This window comes from Telopea speciosissima, chromosome 3 (assembly GCF_018873765.1).
Source record: "Telopea speciosissima isolate NSW1024214 ecotype Mountain lineage chromosome 3, Tspe_v1, whole genome shotgun sequence".
NCBI classification, from domain to species: domain Eukaryota; kingdom Viridiplantae; phylum Streptophyta; class Magnoliopsida; order Proteales; family Proteaceae; genus Telopea; species Telopea speciosissima.
Genome location: NC_057918.1, coordinates 9,912,483 through 9,935,185, shown reverse-complemented (window position 1 = coordinate 9,935,185; position 22,703 = coordinate 9,912,483). Strand labels below are relative to the sequence as shown.

At 38.6% G+C, this 22,703-nt stretch overlaps 2 protein-coding genes across 4 annotated transcripts in view; both read left to right on the top strand.

The window, feature by feature from the left end:
• Positions 1 to 1,162: 1,162 nt before the first annotated feature.
• Positions 1,163 to 4,742, top strand: LOC122657133 (transcription factor BHLH094-like). 2 transcript variants are annotated; one of them, XM_043851911.1, is made up of 6 exons: positions 1,163 to 1,679; positions 2,158 to 2,364; positions 2,592 to 2,657; positions 2,773 to 2,841; positions 2,946 to 3,017; positions 4,269 to 4,742. In XM_043851911.1, exons 1-6 carry the CDS (start codon positions 1,338 to 1,340, stop codon positions 4,395 to 4,397), a joined length of 885 nt encoding a protein of 294 aa, XP_043707846.1. In that variant the 5' UTR covers positions 1,163 to 1,337; the 3' UTR covers positions 4,398 to 4,742. The 2 variants fall into 2 exon arrangements, with proteins under 2 accessions (XP_043707846.1, XP_043707847.1); XM_043851912.1 differs by having other exon boundaries at positions 1,170 to 1,679; positions 2,161 to 2,364.
• An 8,060-nt stretch (positions 4,743 to 12,802) lies between these two features.
• The window catches only part of LOC122655560 (phosphatidylinositol 4-kinase alpha 1-like), a 49,428-nt gene continuing 39,527 nt past the window's right edge, over positions 12,803 to 22,703 (top strand). Inside the window, exons 1-4 of one of the 2 annotated variants that reach the window (XM_043849767.1) lie at positions 12,803 to 12,921; positions 12,954 to 13,938; positions 14,058 to 14,399; positions 14,494 to 14,655. In XM_043849767.1, the coding sequence (XP_043705702.1) occupies positions 12,988 to 13,938; positions 14,058 to 14,399; positions 14,494 to 14,655 (1,455 nt within the window). In that variant the 5' untranslated portion in view covers positions 12,803 to 12,921; positions 12,954 to 12,987. The remainder of the gene's footprint in view (positions 12,922 to 12,953; positions 13,939 to 14,057; positions 14,400 to 14,493; positions 14,656 to 22,703) is intronic. The other variant, XM_043849766.1, reaches the window with a different exon arrangement.

The following is a 22,703-nucleotide window of genomic DNA, read 5'->3' as shown; positions in this document are numbered from 1 at the left end:
CCGGAATCAAAATTAGCGATTCGATTCTGATCCCTCGAACCATGCTTGATTCCTCTTACTTCCTCAAAAGACCCGGACTTTTCATTATAGACATTTCATCATATGGGACGTTGAAGGTACACGTAACAGATCAGATACATATGTAATAGTGGTGCACATTAAAACAAAAGTGACATGGCGCCACCGGAATAGGTCACATGTGTACAACTACAGGTCCGTTTAGTTGGAAGGGATATAAGGGAAATAATTATATTTATTTAAAATGATTGTGTAACTAAAGACATCCTAAATCAGATTAAAGTTTTACTACATTTTATAACCAGATTCTTTGATTTTTGAGAAGGAAAATAAAGACCGGAATTGGCTAAGGAAACCCTAAAAACGGTTTGGAGATGTTAAGGACTACCGATTCAGATCGAGATCGGTCTCGGCCAACTCCGATTCAGATCGAGCCGATTTTAAAAGATCCTAGACACTCTTTATACGCAGCCAGTAACACATTATGATGTGTTTATACTAAACATTGCACACGTGGTCCTCTGTACACAAGACACGTGGTGATATTTGGGTGTACCATTCCATTTGTGTTTCATTGCTAACTGTAATAGCCACCAATTTCTGATAAGAGTAAAGGCACGGGTAAATAATGTAAATCGTTGGTTGGTAATGGTTAGCTCAGACGATATATCGCCATCCGAAATGAAAAAGACCAAAATATCGTGACCAAACGACACGTTCCTCGCTTCTCTTGCTGCAGGTTCTTCTGGCTACTTCTCCGTAGATCTGTTCGCTGTACTTATGGGTTATGTGACCCCATCTTGAAACAGTTGCAACGCTGGACCCTCCTAGAATACCTCACTTCACTCACTTTGTTTTCAACTCCCAAGGTCTCCTTGTCTCTCTCAGACTCCACCGAAGAGAGGAAGCGATCATACTCACCGAGTCACCATACACAGCTTTGAGCTTCTGATGCTGGTGCCTTACAGTCTCAGTCTCTCGCTTTCATCTCGTTTCAGTTTCACTGATGGTCCCTTTCATTCACTTATCTTTCATTTTCATTGATGCTTAGGAGCTTTCTCTTTCTCTGCACTTACTCTTTAAATGGCGCCTTTAAATGGCGCTACTGTTGAACGACAGTTGGTAAAACTTCAACTGCAGATTTTGCACAAGGACCTGTTGAGCTCACCAAGGGTTTTTGGTAGTCGTTTTCGAGCTGATTTGATTGGTGCGTAGCTCTTATTGTTTTAATTCTGATTTAAAATGAGACGAATGTGAGGTTAAGCTTGGATGAGAAATTCGAAAGGCTTTGTGCCATTTGTTGAATTTTGTGTCTGGAGATGGATCCTCCTCCTCTGATGAATGATGGTTCCTTCCGCTCTGTAAACACCTCATCTTATAGTTTAACTGAGATTTGGCCGTTTCCGCTCAATGGAAGCGGCGCCGTTGGCGTTGCTGAGCCTAGTAGTGTTTTGGGATTGCGGAGGCATCATTTTGGGCAGAATTTGGCTGGATTTGTGGAGACTACTGGAAGTGGGACTGTCAATCGAGATATGTCAGTCGATGAGTCAACGGTTACGGAGCAAAGTGGGAGCCGTAGTGGAGCTGGAAGGAAACGTACAGATGCGGCTTCGGAAGATGAGTCGTCTAAGCTTGTTTCTACTAGCAGTGGCAATGACATGGTATTCACTTCTTATTTTTTGATCTATAGCTGAATCCTCTCTGTGTGTTGATCTGTTTTACAAGTCTGTTGCTCTTGACTTAGATTTTGTTGTCCTACATATTTAAGATACCTTTTTTTTTAAAAAAGTTTTGAAACAATTTTGTGTTAAAATGACGGTAAATTCTTCAATGTTGCTGGCCTGGATGGGATGATTCCTGCAATGTTAATGAATTGAATTAAAATCAATTATTCTTGATCGGGAAAGAATTTCTTAATCTCTTGTTTTTATTAGTCCTTTGTGAAATTTCAATGCATCTGTACTGATGCTATCTGGTTCTGTCAATTTGTGAAAATTGGATTTGTGGAGAATTTAAGTGTATGGCATTGGATAGAGTTTATCAACGGGTGGATTTATCCTGAATAGTTTATTGGATATGCAGAATTCATCTGATTTATGGTTCTTAGCAAAGTGGTCCTGATATGGTTTCCCATTTTAGCAGAACGATTCTGATGGTAAGCGTCAAAAGGTCTTGGGATCTGGAGATGAGAATGGAGACTCAAAAGTTGACATGGATGAAAATTCAGGATCTGGTAATAAGCTAGCTGAACAAAGCACACAACCTACTGAGGGGCCTAAGCAAGATTACATCCATGTTCGAGCAAGAAGGGGTCAAGCTACCGATAGCCACAGCCTAGCAGAGAGAGTAATCCACTTCTCAGTTCTCTCCCCTTAACTCTTGTTTTTTCTGTACATGTGAATTATCAGTGTCTGAGAGTTGGATATTTTACATGGAAAAGTGGAGCTTTGGATTAAGATACATAAATTTTGGCATATCAATTATTTCTACTCAAATATAAACTGTCTAGGGCTTAGATAAAAAATAAAAAAAAAAGCAAGCAAGAATGTTAACTGGATCGATTTTTCGGACAGGCTAGAAGAGAAAAGATTAGCGAGAGGATGAAGATTCTTCAAGACCTGGTCCCTGGTTGTAACAAGGTGTAGTGCTGTTGTGCAAGTATTTTGTTGTTAATCCTGCAGATTGGCATGTGGGAGTTAGTTCTATTAGCGAATCCAATATGTGTTGCTGAGGTGTTTGGTTTTCTATGAGCAGGTTATTGGGAAAGCTCTTGTCCTTGATGAGATCATTAATTACATTCAATCACTGCAGCGTCAGGTTGAGGTAGGCATAGTTCCTATATTTTATGTGCTAATATTTTCTTGCAATAGTTGTTCTTCCCCCTGTTGGAGTAGTCATGAGTTCTAATGATTCATTGGATGTTGTAGTTCTTGTCCATGAAGCTTGAAGCTGTTAATTCAAGAATAAGCCCTAACATTGAAGGATTTCCTCCAAAAGATGTAAGTCGTGAGTATGCTGTGATCTAAATTTTGCCTAATGCTAAATTTTCTTTTGGAAAAGCCAATTGTTAATGCCTTGTGATTATAACTTTCTTTCTTTCTTTCTTGGGGGGGGGGGGGAGGATTCAAAAGGATTCAAAAGCATATGGTAGACCGAACATCCTCAATGCGTAGAAACCTAATTCATCAACCTAGGATCCTCAAAATCCTGTATATCTTTTTCTGTTCCACAAGTCACTAAAGAATTTGGATATCCAAACATCCAAGTAATCAAAAATTCTTTTCCCTTCTATATGTAAAATTTTTAAATATAGAGTCTAATATTTTGTGTGGAGTGACACTCTGATGAATAAATCCATTTTATAGTTAGCTGACAAAGTTGTACTTCATTATTGGTAAAATATTTGTAGTCAAATATGCTCTGAAAAATTATTTATCATGTTTTTATGTGATTCCCATGCATGTGCTGCAAGATTTGCATCTGTATCTTAGATTTTCTGCAGTATCCAAACCTTACATGCATTTCATGGTGTCTCTCTTGAAGTGGCATTGCCAATATTCCCCCACTACTGATACTTTCAACTTGCAATTTTACTGGTCTTGAAGTGGCAGTGCCTCATGTAGGAGAATGACTGGGGCGCCTAGCACGTGCAATGTGGCTTAGAGCAATCACTTTCACTAATTAAACACTAAGGCAGAATAGGAGGAAAGAATTTGGAGAAAATAAGAAGCCTCAAGGTTACTCTATGATTAATTAAAGAATACTTCATTTTTGAAGATTTGAGGAAAGAACCCTCCCTCTAGGGCTTGTTTATTTCTCTTTTTTCTACTTTGTATTTATCAATATGATTCTATAGCAATTCTTAAGTGAGTTGCATGGTATTTGAAGATGCTTATTTTTTCTATTATTGTCAAATCACTTTTGCTCTTATAAATTTAATAGTAAAATTAGTCTATGATCTCCTTGCTTCAGCTGGTTCCTTGGACCACTTTGACAGTAGTTTGTGAATAGCCTTTCTTGTATTCCTCCTGAAACAAGATAGCTGGATTTTCTTCAGCATTGGATTGTTGTAGGCTTGATTCATTTATTTAATTAGTAGTTGAAGAATGGAAAAATTATATTAAAAAAAGAAGTACAGAAATAGAATTTAAAAAGGTGGTCAGAGGAGGAGATGATTGGTTGCAGATGTTTCATTTATGAAATTATCATCTATCCATTTAAGTATTTAACAGGTTAAATTTATGTTTCAGTTCGGTGAACAAACATTTGATACCACTGGAATGGCTTTCAGTTCACAAGCAACAAGAGAATATGGCCAAGGATCAGCACAGGAGTGGCTGCATATGCAGGTTGGTAGCGGTTTTGAAAGAGCAACATAGTTCTAGGAAGTCCTCGTCAATTGGCAATAAGGACATCAAACAACCAGTTACCTGGTTCAATTGCTGTCAACAAATATAGCCCCATGTCTTGATTGATCGAGGCACCTTATTATTGTTTTCTAAATCTGGTGTGGAGCTGTTTCTTTGTTTATATGAGTGTGCTTAAATTGAAAATTTGAGCGGCCTCCATTTCTGCGGATTAGAAAATCCATTCTTTTACCTTCATATATCATCTAACAGGATTTCCTGTTCACTGTTGTATCAGTAGCCTGAAACAGAACATTCTCCTATGAATTGTTCCTGAACTCTATCTATGACCTAACTAAAGCAGGATTTCTCATAGTTTATAATGGCTTCTTTCATCTTGTGTTTGAATGTTTTGCTCTTTTGAAGTTCAGGCTCAAAAATATTGTTCTTTGTTAAGTTCTGTTTGGCTTTTTTCCTTCCTTGGATGAATTTGAGCAAAATACTAATGCAATTGTACTCAACTCAACTAAGCCTGTTTTTGTAAATAACAATGTATATGTAGAAAGGGAAAATGTTACATGGAAGGAGCGACTGCTTTCTTCTAATGCAATAATGTTTTGAAATACCAAGGGGTGATGTGATGCATTCTACTTCATTTTGATACAGTGTGCAGGCCTCATGAACAACAACAACAACAATAAAATCAGCCTTATCCCAACTTAATGGGGTCGGCTACATGGATCCAAACAAAACAAAGTAGGTAAAACTGAAGTCTAAAACAAATAAAAAAAAGGGGAATGAAGAGATGGGAAATGAGACGAGAAATATAAAATAGAAAATGACAAAAATGAAAGATGAAATATTAAAGTATTTTATCCTCTATGTGAAACATCATCCTCTATGAAATATTAAAGTATTCATCCTGATGCACCTCTCCACTTCATCCATCCGATTTTAATTCTCTGTGAAACATCATCCTCTATGTCTCCTTCTTTATTTATGATTGACCCCAGATATTTAAAATAGTCACTTTGTGGTATCTCTCTTTCCTCAATTCGCACCATGTCAATATCCATCATAGGGTGATTAAAATTACACATCATATACTCTGTCTTCGTTCTACTAATCTTAAAGCTTCATGTTTCCAAGGTTGATCTCCATAGCTCTAACTTAGCGTTAATCCTTGCTTTTGTCTCATCCACCAAAACGATATCATCGACGAAGAACATACACCATGGGACCTCGTCTTGAATGCTCTTGGTTAGGTCGTCCATGATGAGTGCAAAAAGATAAGGGCTTAAGGCTGATCCCTAATGTAACCCAATCGTAATTGGGAATTCTTTGCCTCGACCTCCCACAGATCTCACACTAGTTTCCACGCGCTCATACATATCTTTAATTACATCTACATATTTACTCGACACCCCTCTCTTCACTAGAACATGCCGGATTAAATCTCCAAGGACTCGATCATAGGATTTTTCAAGGTCAATAAAGACCATATGGAGATCCTTCTTGCTATCTCTATATCTTTCCATGAGCCTCCTCGATAAGTAGACAGCTTCTGTCGTGCCTCATGAACATGTTTTATTAAAAGAAATAAATATATAAAGTAGGATAAATGAAGTTAAATAACAAAATTGTAATAAGTATGAATAAACCCTATGTATGAATAAATCATAAAAATCTTGTTTCATCATACATAACTCTAAAGTTTCCATTTAAAATTCCAAATTTGACAATTTTCCATGGATAATCAGTTACCATTTATCCAGAAATTAGTGTGTTAAAAAAATGAAAAGGATGAGAGAAAAAATAGAACATGAAAGGAGGAAAAGGGGGTGCAAAGTGTTACATATTTTTCTGGATATAGAGGTAGGGAGGGACTGATTACGTGGAAAAGCATATTGCATCTTTTGGATGGGACAAAAGAAAGTAGAGAAATAGCAAAACCAAAGCTTTGTTCATCCATATGATGATAATAATAAAGAGGGAAAAGGTGGGGTGGGGGGCAACAAATACATATGGCATGCATAACCCCACCCTATTCTCCGTGATTGTTGCTTTGATTTTTCCCCACCTTGGAGGGTAGGAAGTACTGCACTTGATGTTATTGGAGCTTCATCAATTAAAAGACTCAAGAGTACTGGGATTCCTTTTGATTGGGATTCGTTGGTTGATGATCCAGTTGAATGGGGGTACCGGGCCATCAAAGCTCTAAGTCTGCTCCCTAAGAAACCTTCACCCTTCTTGTGCCTTGTCTTTCATATTTGTTTAATTGAAAACACATTTTTCTTTTAATTATTATTTTAACAATTTTTGTCTCTGGAAATGTGGTGCATGCTTTCACTTTGAGGCATCAAAAGAGCAAATGTCTCCTGTGACATACAGTAAAAGCATCCTCCCCCATGTCATGCCTCTTAATAAGGTCCAGGGTGTTCTTTGAATGCCTCACCCAAGCGTGCCTCAAAGAAAATACACCCTAAACACTTCTGAGAACATTGGATTGGAATAACTGATGATTCAAACCTAGACTCTCTTTCCTATGGACTTCAATCAGGGCACTCTTGCATGGGCCCAGTCTAATTGAGTCTTTTTCCTTCTTATAAACTATTTGAAACATGTCGTGTTTTATTGTTTGTGGCCTTCACTCTTTGTCTGATGTGGGACTGTCAGCTTTACGAATCTGGTGGATCACACTGAAATCCTGTTATTTCCATCAATAGGATTTGACTATGTGAAGATTTGTGACTAAGTGCTTCACAAATGCATCTTCTTAGTTTGTGTTTAACTAAATCCATTACGTTACCCATTAACATGTGCTGGCCTTTTTTGGGGTGGTGTGGAATGGCCTGCATCCCTGTCCTAATTGACTGGGCTGAGAGTACATCTGTCAGTCTCAGCAGGCACCTTAGGCCCACACAAAACCAGCAACTTTCCAAGGATGACTGTCCCTAATTATATTCTTACTTTGCCAAGCTCCCCCCTCTCCCTCTAGCTTCATTTGTTTTAGTTTTGTTTGTATCTCAATAGTTGTGGAATTGTATCAGGAACAAATTGTGTATTGTGGAACTTACTTTTATTCTATCTTTTGGAATATTTAAGGATGACCAATCTTTTGGTAGGGTGTTAAACCTGTATTATTAATACCCCCCTCCCACCAAAAATTATTAGTGTTGTTGATTGTATGGACTGTAAAAATAGGAATGGTCTTTACAAGTCTGTCGGTCAACTGGATATTCTATGAGGATAAGTTGATATTAATTTAGCTGATTCTTTTAATTTTATACTATCATATTTTTAGTTAGATGTATGAATATATGATTTGGGTCAAATTTATTCACTCGGGATCTTGTATCTCAGTTCATTATAAGTTAATGGTATTAATCGATTGCTAATCTGCTCTTGTGCTTCCTGTCCCTCGAATCTTTTCTTCCAATGTTTACTATGGTATCTCTCTTGAAACCAAGTGTTAGGATTTTTGCAATTAGGGGACATCGAAACTGCTTTTGGAATTTCACACCCCAAAGTTGGTTGGGATTCAGATTTGAGTCTTCTTAGTTTTACTGTTATTCTGGGGTAGTTTGGTCTTTGAGTTCTTAATTGCATTCCAGAGTTGAGTTTTGTCTGCTAAATTTTTTCAAATCTAAGTTGGTCTGAGTATTATTGCCAACTCTTCTCTTTTGCCCTTACTATTTTGGGGTGCTTCATTTTGGTAACAGTACAGAGGTTCATAGGACCAAATCTATACAAATTACATTTGAAATTCCAAAATATTTAGGACAACAAAGAATAGTTTGATGACTTCATTGGAATCAACTGAAGTCAAACGTTCCATGGTTTCAGTAGAAATGATCAAAACTTAATCCTGTGGATAGTTTTTTTTTTAAACTAACCTAATATAAGTAATGGCCAAAATAATGGTAGGCTATAATTTCTAGGGCACATTTTTTCTTGGCCCTTAACTTGTTCTCAGTTCAAAGTTTCCTTTCTTTCTTTGAATTTCATCACTTCCTTGCTTTACTAACAAACCTAAATTTGTGTGTAGATGCATGTGTTTCCCTTTGTTCCACTTACCATTAGCTTGCTTTTCTTATTTGTTTAATATAATATATTTAGTATATCTAAGACAGGTTTTACATTTGAAGGAAATTTTGGAAATGTTCTTCTGTAGACATAGTCGAGTGCAAATGGTCCATAAAATATATAGCCATGTTCCCATTTCTCAATGCTTAGAGGTCGCAATGTTCAATGCTCATTGTCCTTGTCCATAGACTGCTGCTGGCTAGGTATTGGTCTATGATATGATGTATCTATCAATTTTGAAGCTTTTGAGTTTGATTAGGAGTCTTGTTTTAAACTCTATAGACCTCCACTACTATCATGATGCAATCCTATGTGCCAACACCCTCCAACCTGCCTCTAAAATCTGATTCCCCTAGCCTACGTAATATGTACTCCCTAGATCTTCCATCTATTTGAACTTCAAACTCTAATCTTAACCCTTTTGTCTTGCTTCACCCTAGAATCCTTTGAAAACTTTTGTCTTGCTTCATCCTAAAATCCTTTGTTTTTACTGGCCTCAGTTATGTCAATCTCTTCCATAATTTCATGGTATGAATCCCAATTTCTATAATCATGGTTACTTCTGTGACTTTTGAGTCTCCTTTTTCTCCCTGCCCTTTTCTATTTAAATAAGATAGCAGGTAGTGTTAGACTTGTAAAAGGTGTGGCCAAGTTTTCTTCTTTTCAAGCTTCTCTTTAACTATGTGACCTTGAACCACAGAATACAAACCCCTCGTGTGATTTGGTATCCCTCCTAGTCTAAGAACCCCTCCCCTACAACCCCAAACACCACCTCAATGCATGCACATGTATTTATTTGGTAATTCAGAAATCTAGCTATTCCACGTCTTTAGTGTGTTTGCCCTTCACTAAGAGTTCTGAACTGTCTCCCTTGCCGTATCTACACCTTACCAGCTTCTTGGTTATTCTTATGCTAGTTTGTAACCAGCTTGTCTCTCTCTTGAATGAATCCAACTTACATAGGTCATCATCTGCCCTGAGTTGGCCTCATTATTTTCTTAGCTTTCTCTATCACTTCTCTGACTGTCTATCAATGATGCAGGCCAAGTGTCTAGGGTCTACTGTGTTGATGCTGCACAAATCTTGTGGTATAACGTATGGCTGTTATTTTTAGTTTTAGGTTAAATTGTCAAATACTCTCTAACTCAGCTCATATCCATTTTCTCCTTCCCTTTGTCTTTTTAGGCATTGGTTAAATCACTCATTATTTGTTGAATAATTTGTGTTTCAACACTTCAACTCAAAAACATGTTTCTTGTCTGAAGAAACCATTTTTGCATGAATTTACTCTTGAATTTCGTTTTTTACCCCCCCCCAATGATTATCTGAAAAACCCCTTTCCACTCATTTGGTGTTCCATACCATTAAATCCCAAAGGAGAAATAGAGAGAGTGCTCTGTGCAGGAGATAGAAACTTCTCTGCGTAAGGAAGACAGAAACTGCTCTCCAAACACGCAGGAGGAAGAGAGAGAGAGTGGTATATGTGTGGGCAGCTCTCTCCCCCTCTGCCAAATAATTTGTAACATTATTGTTTCTGATAGTACCACACATTTTTTTTTTCTTTAATTGAGGGGTACAATCTTATCATTTTACTTTCAAATAGTTTTGAAAACCCCTTTTTTTAACCTTGCTTAAATTTTTTTTGAGAATAAGACAAGGGGCAATCAAAATGTGATATGTTCCAAGTACATCTATAGTGGTATCATTTAGAAAGTCCAATTTTGAAAATAAGATATTTACACTTAAGGATGTCTAAAGAAAGATATATCTCATGTTCCTATAACAACCGATAATAATCCATTCAATTATTATCATATCATCATATTATTCTATTCAATATGCATAGATATGTATACTCACACTTGTGTGTTTAGAATCATCATTCTTGATAACACACTGTGTGACAACAAAATTAACAGTTTTATATCTAGTAGTGAACACGTTAAGGTATAAATTTAAGGACAATCAACCACCAAATAATATCATGTAATTTAATATCATTTTACTATTAAATTGGATTTGATGGACATTGAACACACCAAATGTAACAGACCCTTTCTTGTCAGAGGTGTTTTAGTGATTTTGTAGAATGGCCGGGCTTAAGAGCATTTTGATTGCTTTACATGCTGAAACTTTTTTTCTTCCTCCTGTTCAGTGCTTCGGAGACATTACATTATGTTTATGGACTGCTAAACTTTAAAATTGGCAATGGTTTGTAAGATCAGATTGAAAGCACCTGGCTGGAATAACAGGTGAAAAAAACTTAAAAGGAAACAGCTACTGAATAGTTGGACCAGGAACCTGAGACAGAGAACCTCATGCAAAACGTGATGAATGACTAATCTTAACCGCAACTTACTGTAATTCTTAAGTGGAAGTTAGGATCTATATGGTTCCCCTCTGCTTTGACCCAATATGGTCGATCCGTATATCGGTATCAACAATGACCGATATTGTGAACTAAATCCCTGCTCAGATTTAGTGATCAGAAAGGATATGCATGTGGTAAGATCCAATCCTAGTATGACTGCGGATAGAGTTGTTTCGATGACAAGGACAATGACCCATGTAGTCGACCCCTTGTAGGGAGATGTTTCTGGGATGTTGCTTTGACTACTGCTTTTACTTATTTCTTTGCTTATTTTCCTTTTAGCTTCCTTTTATTTCTTTTTACTTTCCTTTTCTACATTGTCATAGTCTCTTTTGGATCCATATAGCCGACGTCTTTTAGTTGGGATAAGGTTATGATTGTTGTTGTCTCATCGTCAACATCAAAAGAAACAATAGTGTCTGGTCTGGAACTGCGAATAGTAATCTAATGAAGAGCTCCATTAACGAAAATCCCAAACAACCAATCAAGAATTTCGAAAGAGATTTCGCCAATCCTTAGACATGAATCCGATCCAAGGGTGTGAAGCTGGACTAGGGAACTACAAGAATTGCTCCTCTTACGAGCAACATGAAAGTAAATAATTTTTATCACCTTGTACACATCCTTTGATGGACTGTAACCAAAACCCGTAACAGGGAAACGAGAAACTGTACGATCCGGAAACTGAAATGGTGCGTACGGCAATTTATTGAAGTCTATGGTAAATGGGTTCCAAAAGATGACATCGTAGACACGATTTGAGAAACCCAAAAGGCAAACCAAGCCATTACAAGAACCAACAATTCCAAACACCGACGGAAACACACTTGTAACCATTACCTCTCCTTGGCCCTTGCAGAGATTAATTTGTAAATTTGTAAGCTCGATATGGCGAGCTACTGAGCTTCACAAACACACTTGTAGCGGAGAATAGGTATATCGATTTAGGGTTTAGCTGAAAATCAACATGGGAAGAGTCAAGATAGATTCATTGATTTTAGGGTTCTATCTTCACCAAATAGTTTAGGGTTTGATTTTTAATTTCAAACCTTAAACAATTTGGGGAAGATGAGGACAATTTGATCATTTTATTTCTTAATTTGGGTGGATTTTTGTCATAAGGTCATTTTGGTCATTAGATTCCCTGAAACTAACGTCTAACGTCCCCAACTAACGGATTAGATTAAAGTGTTACAATGTTTTAAAATAGGAGGCATATGTAAATTATAAAATTATAAAAGTGCATTTGGACAAATGAGCATGTTAAGGAGGGCATTTGACAAAAACCCTATGTTATATAGGGAGAAGAAATGTTTATGTGCACTACCTTACATCCGGACACAAAAATGTGACCGTCATTTTGTGCACTTTGTGTTTGCGTCAGCGTAATGCATGCGCCCATGTGTATATATAATATGAGGCATTGTTTTTTGTGCTGCAGTGTAGGCTGCACCCAATCACAAGGGGTTGAGCGCAATGACCATCCGGCCCCCTGAATGGTAGGCCCATGTGTTTGGATGCAGCAGGTTGTGCCCTGACACATGAGAATAGGCATAATGACCATCCTGCCCCCTAAATGGCAGGCCCATGTGCTTAGATGCAACCTACACTACGGCACAAAAAACATTTTTGTATATAATATATATATATATATATATATTGGGTAAACACTCGTACAAGACTTCAAGCCGCATAATCTGTAATTATATTATATTTTGGGTAAACACCCGTTCAAGACTTCAAGCCGCATAATTTGTAATCATATGCTCCCCTGACGGATAAACTATTAAACTATAAAGATGGTGCATGTGACCGTTCGACGTGCGTGAGAGAGAGAGAGAAAGAGAAGGGAAAAGCAGATCAGATCATCAGAAGCGCGCGAGACGTGCTCAAAAAACTCTCAGGGAAAGAATAAATAAACAAAGAAAAGCGCAGCACAAAACAACGCCAAAGAAAAAGAAAAAGAAAAAGAAAAAGCGCAGAACAAGAGACAACGACGCGACGAGACAAGATGGATACGGAAGGGGAGGGAACACACGAGCAGAAAGGCAAAACGGAAAACGATCTCCCGTTTAAATCTTGAAAACCAGGTGGTTTCCCCCCCCCCCCCCCCCCCCAAAAAAAAAAAAAAACCCAAAGTAAACACCTATCCATCTCCATTCCTCCATGGAAGCACTGACAGAGCTCTGCGACTTAATATCTCAGAATCCCTTACAGTTCGCCGAAAAACTTGAATGGATTTGCAGCAGATGCCCTCCCGAGGGTTCTCTCTCCGTTGGATCTCACAGGCTGACGCGGCTTCATCTCAATGCCGTTCTTGCAGTCGCAAGATTTATTTCTAAATGCCCCAACCATACCGATAACGATCCTAGATCGCAGGTCATTGGGTTTCTCCAATCGATTCAGGCTTCGTTTCGTCAATCATTCTGGCCGCAGTCTTTTGGGGTTGATTCTATTTCTGCTTTTTACTCTAATTTCCTTGGTTATGTCTCTAAGGCGGCGGAGTTATCCCCTGATTTCGCTGCGGAAGTCGCTGACTTCATGGGAGGGATCGTGATCTGCGCTGCTACTATTGTCAATGACGAGGCTGGAATTTGTAGGGTATTTTTGAATGCTGTGTCCCAGAATTGCCCGCCAGTTTCCCCTAAAGCTGCCGAAAATTTGATTTCTTGTCTTTTGGAGCAGTTATCTGTTGCTGCTCCTACTTCGCCTAGGGAGGCGGCATTTTCGATCTCAGAAACGTCATCATCGCAGAGCTCGCCACTTGGTTCGCACCATTTACAACCGAATGGGAGTGCCAGCCCGGGGAATGAAGCTAGCAATGCCTCTGCGTCGTCGAGGGGTACAGCTGTGAATGGCAGCACCATTGGCTGGAGGAGCAGTGTGGATCTGCTTGGTGGGAACCTCGGTTACAATGACGGTGGAGGAGGCGCGGCCTTTTTGAGGCAGCAAATTGCGTCTTTTGAAGGGGAGTCTGTGGAGAGCTTGGAAAAACAAGAGATAGCCTTTAGGTTGCTGTGGCATATTGTGGATAAAGTCCCTTTCGGTGCGGTGCATTTGGAACAGGTCATGATGGCTTCTAAGAAGCAACTCCAATCTTCAGTTGTTTTTCTCAAGGTAAAGCTGATTTTGAATTTCTCTGTATATTTATTCATCTTCTAGTTTCCCCTTTACTTTCGTTAGAGTGATTGGTCTTTCTTCCCAATATTGATTTGCTTCCATGGTTGTCACTTCAGATAAGGAAGCGTGACTGGACAGAACAGGGGGGGCAGCTAAAGGCCAAAATCAATACAAAATTATCTGTTTCTCGAGCTGCAGCTCAGTTGCAAGTTAAAATACTTGTAACCCATAATTCAGATGGAAAATCCTCAAAGCGGTTGTTGCTTGAGGCACTTGCATTGCTCACCGATGTTGCTGAAGCTTGTTTACTCTCTGTATGGAGGAAGCTGAGAATCTGTGAGGAGCTGTTCAGTTGCTTGCTTAATGGAGTTGCACAGATTGCCGTCACTCGTGGAGGTCAGCTGTTAAGAGTTTTGTTTATTCGTTTGAAGCCTCTTGTTCTGACAACATGCGCTCAGGTACATTTGCTTTTCGACGACTCAAGTTTGATGCTGGACCTCAGAATGTGAGTTGTAAGATACTGTATATGCTATTGTGCGCTTCCTGAAACAGGCTGATACGTGGGGCAACAGCCAGGGAACCATGCTTGAAAGTGTCACGAAGACCAGCTGTGAAATAATAGAGTTTGGTTGGAGCAAGGACCGGGCTCCTGTGGACACTTTTATCATGGGGTTAGCTACAAGTATCCGTGAACGAAATGAGTACGAAGAGCAGGCTAGTCTCTAACATTTTTCTTTGTCCCTACAGACCAGTATTACTTTTACTCTAGAAAAAGGAGATGATGATCATTGATCTTATGAGGTGCCGTGGTTTTGTTTCTTGAATTATCTTGTCTAGTTTGTCATGCTTCAATTTCGTACGTCAAGCAGATATGGTTATTGCTCCATGGCCACTTGATGTTGAGATGGATATGATGTTCTCTCTTCTGTTATAATTTTTAAGTGTGGATCCCAAGAGAATATTTGTAAACTATGTAGTTATTATCTGTATTATACTATCATTGTATTAAGCTGTATGCTTGTGTAACACTCTGGGAATACGGTTTGTATGGGATTGAGTTACTTAAATCCTTAGAACCTAAAATCTAGCATATCTTCCAGCTATCGTTGTGGAAGGGCATGCAATTATGAACTTGAACTTTTATTGGATAGTTATCTGCCACTTATTTTGTGAGCACAATATTGAGAAAAAGGTATATTAAGTAGATCATTAACATCCTAAAAAGGTTAAAATCTAATTTCAAGTTTGTAATGTGTAAGAAATAGGCATTCCTAAGACATTAAAACGGAAAAGAGTAGAAGTTAGCATGCCTAGTTGGTAAAATCCTGGTAGGTTCTAACAGTAGAGTTGGTTTGAAAGTTTGCTGACTCAAGCAACTGAACCCTCACCTGCTTGCCCCTGTCCTCACTCCACTCCCTCAACCCCCCCCTCAAAAAAAAAAAAAAAAAAAAAAAAAAATAAAGAGAGTAGAAAAGTGACAAAGGAAGGCTGTAAAGGATTTGAATTTCTATTAAACGATTAGAATTGAGATAAAACATTTATGATTGTGAATTAATAGAATATCGCATTCTAAATCAAGTGGATTGGTGGAACAAGGTTTTGTGTAGCATGTCTAGTTTCTAAAATCTTGCAATGGTTCTCACAGTAGAGTTGGTTTGAATAGTCAGCTGACTCAATCAACTAAATATTCACCTGCTAAAAAAAGCAGAAAAAGGAGAAGGGATGGCTGAATAGGATTTATATTGAAGTGAGAAGAATTAGATAAGACATTGAAAATTTTGAATTAACAGAAGATATAGTCTTAAATGGAGTGGAATGGTGGAACAAGGTTTGTATGGCAGACACAAGTTATTGGATTAAGGCTTAGTTGAGTTGGGATCCATCATGTGCATAATTGGTGGGAAGGCTGTATAACAATTACTCATAATTGCAGAGTGGCTAGGATTATTTAGTGGAACTTATTTGTGTTTGGTGTGGATTTGGATCAGCCCAAGAGTTCAAAAAAGAGCTACCCAGTGCATGAGGCTCCTGCTACCGCAGGGTCTGATAGGGGCAAATGTACGAAGCCTTACCCCCTGCTTTGCATGGATCAGCCCAAGAGTTCAAGGGATTTAAAAGCAAGGGCACTATGGTAGTCGTGGTAAAGTTTGTTGAACATCCTCACATTTGCTTTTGGAGAAGGGGAATTGGTGTATAGGATTTATGTCGCTGAGCCCAAGCAGTTGCGGTAAGGTTTAGTGAGTTTTTGTTGGAAGGAGAAAATGGGGACGGTAATATTTCACTACATAGTGTTTTGTCCCCAAAAATCTAACTGGTTACTGGAATTTTGTCCTTTTGGATGGTTTATGCTGCTGAGAAGAGTCAAAGATATAAATAGGGAGGATTTTCACGGCAAATGTTCAAGGGTTATTTCTTGTCATATCATGTAATTTATGCCTTAAAAAGAGCATCCCAGTGTATGAGGCTCAGAAGCTCCCGCTACTGCAGGGTCCGAGAGGGGCAAATGTACGCAATCTTACCCTCTGCTTCGCCGGAGAGGCTGTTTCCAAGTTTTGAACGCGCAACTATCAGGTTGCAATAGTGCAACTTAACTTGCGCCAAGGCTCGCCCACTAATGTAATTTATGCATTGTTCTGCCTTATACACCTCATACATGATTGCTACAAGTATCTGTTATTTATTTGTGCAAAATTAAAAAGAAAGAATTTTTTTTTTGGTGTCCAGTAGGAATCAGAAGTCTACAAAGTCTAAATTGTACATTATTGATTGGTTCAACTTGGATTAGGAATGGGAAATTTGAGAAAGTTTGTGGAAAATGCTTGTGGAAAAGTGTATTAAATCATTCCTAAATGGATCTGGACAAAAAAGAACATGAATTTGAAGGCTCAAGGATGAAGTGAAAGTATGTTGATAAATGTTCTGGTCCTTGCAGAATTTAATGCTGTTTTACTCCAAAACCCAATCTCTATGATTGAATTTCTTTATGTCCAAACCTAGACCAGGGGAAAAAGTTGAGACATCAATATTTATGATATGCACTACTGTTACGCATGTCGATGTGCATTTACTGAGGTTATCAGTTTTACCAGGAAGGCATCAATAGATATTTGGTCCTGATGTATTTGTTAAGCTGATATATTGAGCGCTAGCTTGAAAAATCTTGTGTGACACTTCACTGTTATAAAAGTTGGTATATGTTTTCATTTTCTTTTGTGATGAGGAGTCCGGACTTGCCAAGTCTTTTTCTACTTTCACATTCCATGTTTCATGATTTCTAATTACACTGAGAATCTGAGGCTTTATCTTTCTTTCATATTGTGGGCCACTTTATAACTTGTAACAGAAGCTGGAGAATATCCTTTTCTATCTATTTGAAGAAGAGTCAATCTAAGGCAGTGGTAGGGGGTGTTCATAGGATAAACCCTAGGTTCAGAGTTCAGACTAAGCACCACCCTCACAAGATCCCAAGCAAACCCAAGTCGAAAAGTCAACCCTAAAAAGTCAACAAAAGTCAACCTTCTCAGATGAAGGTCAAACTTTTGTAATCAATAAAAAATAAGTAGTAGGGGTATCCTTCAGAAGATAGGAGTAATCCAATGGCCAGATTGAAAGTAATTAAAGAATGATGAACTCTGAGAATAAATTCCAGCAAGTAGAGATTATTAAATTGAATCAAATCAAAAGATCAGATCAAGATAAAACTCCAACCGAGTCTCACACTCTCACTCTTAGGGTTTTTAAACAATGCCCAGACTATGCATTAAATCCAATGGTTGGATAGAAAGTAATTTTGAAATCTTCAGACCTGAAGTAGAAAAAATACAGAAAAAAGAGATTTTTAATATCTTAACACCCGGAGCTCAGATCAGAATGAAACTCTGGTCGAAGATCAGTAATGGTGTAGCCTAGAATGTCTCCTGAGTTTCAGCTTAATCTGATCACTAAAACCAACTCAGGTGAGAAAACAAAACTGACAGAAAAGCTTATTCACCTTAAAAAAAAAAAAACTGACAGAAAAGCTTACTAAAACAGGGGTGCCACTGGTTACTCTAATCAGATTTTAATGAGGTTGGGATATCAGAAATTGATCACCAATATTATGAACAAGATCTGATGATGAAATCTAAGCAAAACCAGAGTATGAATCTCAGAACAGAAAACTAATCGATAGGAGGGAGATAAATCAGTACCTGGTTTGGAGTAAAAACCCACCCACAGGATCAGATTCCCTCTATCCTAGCATCATGCCATATCTAACTGAATCTCACAGCAAAGTTGCAAACTTCAAATTTCAATTCATAAAACTGTGAGGAGCCCTTGGATCTACAAAGTTTAAATAGAAAAGAAATAAATCTAATCCTAATCTGACTAAGGAAATCAGATCCTAGTCTAACTAAATTATTCCTATTGCTAATTACAAGCATAACTTAAAAAGGAAAACATAGTTCAACTAGGAAAACTTAACACTTAAAATAAAACTTAAATAACTAGCAATTAAGCCCACAGATGGGCTAGGCTAAGCCTACGAATGGGCTGTAAGTACACCTAGCCGAGCTAGGCCTTTAGCTGGGCCAGTTGGCCTCTTTTCTTCTTGTGGGAGTATGTAAGATACCCCTTCTTCCCTGCATCAGGCAGCATATTAAAAACAAGTGCCCCCAATATGCTGAAGGGCCAATGGGACACTCGGATTTTCTGTATCATCAGGGAATCACATATCTATTCTAGGGAGTGTTTTGAGGCTTTATCAAGCCTAATGTGAAATTCTAATAGAAATATGTTTTCTTCTATGGTGACTGTTGACAATAGCCTTGTGAAGGAGTGTACAAGCATCTTCGGCTAAGTGATAAAGAGGATGGATGGTTGGCTTGCAGGTTTGAAGAAGGGATACATGTCACGGGGTGAAGAATTACGCCAGTTATCATTACACTTGCAAACATACCCCATCTGCCATATTTCTATCTCAAGGATTCTGGTGTCAGTTTTGTGGTTGATTGAAAAGATAGGGGTGGGGGGGGGGGCGTGCATAGTTTTCAAGGCATTGCCTAGGTGTCCAGGCGCCTTGGATGCCTTGGTCGCCTTGTTGGTTTTGCCTTGCTTCGAAACCCCCGTCAACATCTTCGGTTGCCTTGACGCCGTGACAACTATTGGTGTCATGGTGTGTGGGGGGGGGGGGAGAGGTGAAAACATAGTTTTCAAGGTGACATGATGCAGTTCAAGGAAGAAGACTGTTCACACGGTATTGTTCATGAAGATCTTTTGTGGGTCCCTTATGGACAGGTGACATGGGAGATATTTAAGCTGCCAAGATCTTTGAGTTTCTAAAACTCTAGTTACTATTTTCATTAGTTTCTATTTCTTTGTAATGCTACCTAGTCAGTAGCTAGGCTAAGTAGGAGTTTCTATTTCCAAGTACTTCCTATTTATTGTTTAGTTTATTCTTTAAACTTGCTTGGCAACCAAGCTTCTCCCCCACATAGAGAGTTTCAATTCTTGTAATGTCTATTGAACATTGTAAATAGAGAGGAAGGGCCACAAGAGCTCACAGTTTTTGAGTATTGAAAAAAAAAGTATCTTCTTCAATGGAGCAGCCGTTCTTGTGGTGAAGCAAGATCAACTCTAGGTGGTGAATCCTAGGTTGGGTGCTGGTGAAGCCTCCCACGGTCTTGATGGTGAAGCTAGGTCATATCCCCCTTTTACCTCTTCCTTCCTCTGCCATTCTCTCTCTTTTTCTTTCTCTTCATACTATTCTGTCAGATTTTCAGCAAGGGAATCCCCTGCTACAATGGTCTTATTTTTCACCTTTGTTTTGGGTTTATTTAATCATCTATCTAATCGTTACAGCTATTGTGCATTACCAGAACAGGAACTCCCCTACATTTTCTGAAGTCTAACTTTCTCATTTCTGTTTGGTTACCACTTTGACAGGCCACGATTGACTATTCCTAAGCATGTATGGGTCATCTTCTTATCTTTTGATCATCCACTTCCTCCTGTATTATCCATCGAATTTTACTGTCATATATTGTTTTGCAGTTTTGCTTTCATATTCCTGTTACTTACTATTTCTGACTGCAGGAAGTCACTTGCTATTTTGAGCAATCCAGCCCTTGGATTAACTCCATCTTCTAGTGTATTATTCCTCTGATAGCACTTCTAGTGTCTTTAATTTGGTGTTCATTTGTCTTGCTGATTGGAAGTCCCATCAGTTAATTTGATAGGTACTAATTCTGATATTGGCGAACTTTCTAATTCTGTTATGTGCCATTACAGCAGATCCAATCCTTGGATCTGTTTGATTTTTGGAGGCACTGATCATCTTAGTAAAGAGATTATCTGATTCAAATTTCAGATCCATAAGACTGTTAAATTCTGTTTTATTTAATTTTTTGTATTCTTCCATATTGTGTTTAATTTGGATCATTGTGATTCTGTCCTTGTTAACCCTACATTTCCTGAAATCCTACCTTAGAACACATCACTACATGTAGGTGTCCAGGTGTCTTGACAACTTTGATCGCCTTTTTGGTGTCGCCTTATGTTCAGACCCCCTTAAACGACCTTGGGTTGCCTAGATGCCATGACAACTATGGGTGAAAGGGCATTTAGTGAGTTGAAAATGGGTAATGTAGTCCTAGGTAGGAGTAGTCCCACTAGGAACCAGGGTAATAGGATCACCAAACAAGGCTGGCCGATTGGGACAGCTTAGGCTAATTAGGGCAGAATTAGGGTTAGGGTTGGACAATGACAATGGGGTTTATGGGGTTTTAATGTGCAGGTCTAGGGTGCCTTTATGGCATATAAATAATAGGGTTTGGGAAGGTTTTAAAATTCTGCAATTCTTGACAGAATTGAGTTGCAGGTTTTGGGTTTAATGGAGTGGAGGAATGGAGGGGATAGAGTGGGAGTTATGAGCTGGATTTTGGATCGAGTGTCAATAATGATGTAAGGGATGTATGTTGAAAGTTTGGTTTGAAACTAATGGACAGATTTGAAGTTATGGAGGAATCCTAGTTAGGGTAGGAGTGAGAAGAAGAAGGTTTAAACATAGTTCAGATTCAAACTTACTGGATTTGAAGAGATCTTCAATGGCAGCAGCTTTGAAGATGAACAATGGGGTCTCCCGATCTACAAAATGCAAGGAGATAAGTAGCAGCCCTCCCGATCTTCACGATGCAAGGAGTCGATTAGAGATCCACCAATCCCTTCACCTTGATATTACTCACAAGGCAACACTCACACAAGGGAGCAATAGCAGCAACAAAGGCAGAAAGCATAAAGCTGAGTTTTTATTAATCAAAATTCGTCTCTAATGTTGGCCTCCCTTACAAACTTATATAGAAGACTCAAAAATAGACTTAGACACTAAAAAGGAATGGCCTAACCCTATCCCTAACCTATTAGGTAACTTAAACTGACTAGGAAACTAGAATACTAAAGGAAATAGACTCAGAACATGACTGGACTTATAGAGTCCTAATCCAGCCCAACTTACATCACATGACCAATTAAGTTGTCACATGACCACTTAACCAAGTCACATGATCACTTAAATTGAACCAATTGGATGCAACCAATTTGAACCGGTTCAATTAAAAAACATAAAAATAAACTAAGTATTGGGCTAATCCCGTATGTAACCTATATACCCATATTTTAGGCCCATAAAAGTGGCCTATTACATTAGAAACCCATGGGATCAAAGGCCCAACATGTATGTAACCCAACCCATAGACTTATTCCAATGAAACAAGCTCTATTTGGTGATGAATTTGCATCAATTCTCCCCAACTTGAAAAAATTCGTCCTCGAATTTTGTAGTGACGAGGGGGAATCAACATGTGATCAGTAGCTTTGACCATCCCCAAACAGAATTCCGGTGAAGCAGGAACATTGGGGATAAAATCTCCAAGGCGTGGAGCTTTCTCTTCGAAGAACCATGGTGGCATAACAAACTCTATGTGTTCGTTTTTTCAATCAGCAGCAACTGTGAATGTCCTGTCCATAGAGTCTTCAGTGTTAGTAATCTTCGCATCTAAGATTTGAGACACAAGCTCCACCTCTTCAAAAACAGCATCTTGAATGCCAATAATTTCTTGTGGAGTGCTCTCAATCTCCTCTTCATCTGCTGCTGTTTCATCTTTTTCTACTTTGGTTTCTTCGACATTGACCACTTCAGTAAGGTCTTCTACATGTGGACTTTCCATCTTTGAAGCTATAGGGACTGTCTCTTTCTTTTCATCACCATTCACTGCCACTTCAGCTTTATCTTCAACTTGTGTTCTCTCAACTTCCTTTGGTAATGGAAATTTGTATTCAGCTGCTGTTTTAATACTGGTGAAGTTAGATTTCTCACACTCTTCAACTTGCAAACGGAATCTCATTGATGGAGGTTTCAAGTTGTCTTTAGATTTTAAGGCCTTTTGGTAGTGATGTTGTCGATGGGAATTTAAGTTACCTTGTTGTAGAGCTCTGAACGTTCGTGGGAAATATTTCTTACTTAGATCTTCTTTCATCTCTGCCCATGTAATAGGTTCTCTACCACTGTAGTCAGGATAATCCATCTGGGTTCTCCACCAATTATGTGCTGGTCCCACTAGCTTGGTATGTGCTAGTCTCATTTTCCTATGCTCAGGCAAATCATACCAATTAAAATAATCATTTGAAGCAGCTAACCAATCACAAAATACCTACGGATCTAGTCTGCCATCAAAGTCTGTCAACCCATACGCCTCTGGAGGTCTATGACGTCTCCTGTAGTCTCT

Coding starts and splice junctions, on each gene's coding strand:
- LOC122657133 (XM_043851911.1), top strand. CDS start 1,338: ATGGATCCTCCTCCTCTGATGAATGATGGTTCCTTCCGCTCTGTAAAC. Junction 1,680..2,157: donor CTAGCAGTGGCAATGACATG/GTATTCACTTCT, acceptor TTCCCATTTTAG/CAGAACGATTCTGATGGTAA. Junction 3,018..4,268: donor AAGGATTTCCTCCAAAAGAT/GTAAGTCGTGAG, acceptor TTTATGTTTCAG/TTCGGTGAACAAACATTTGA.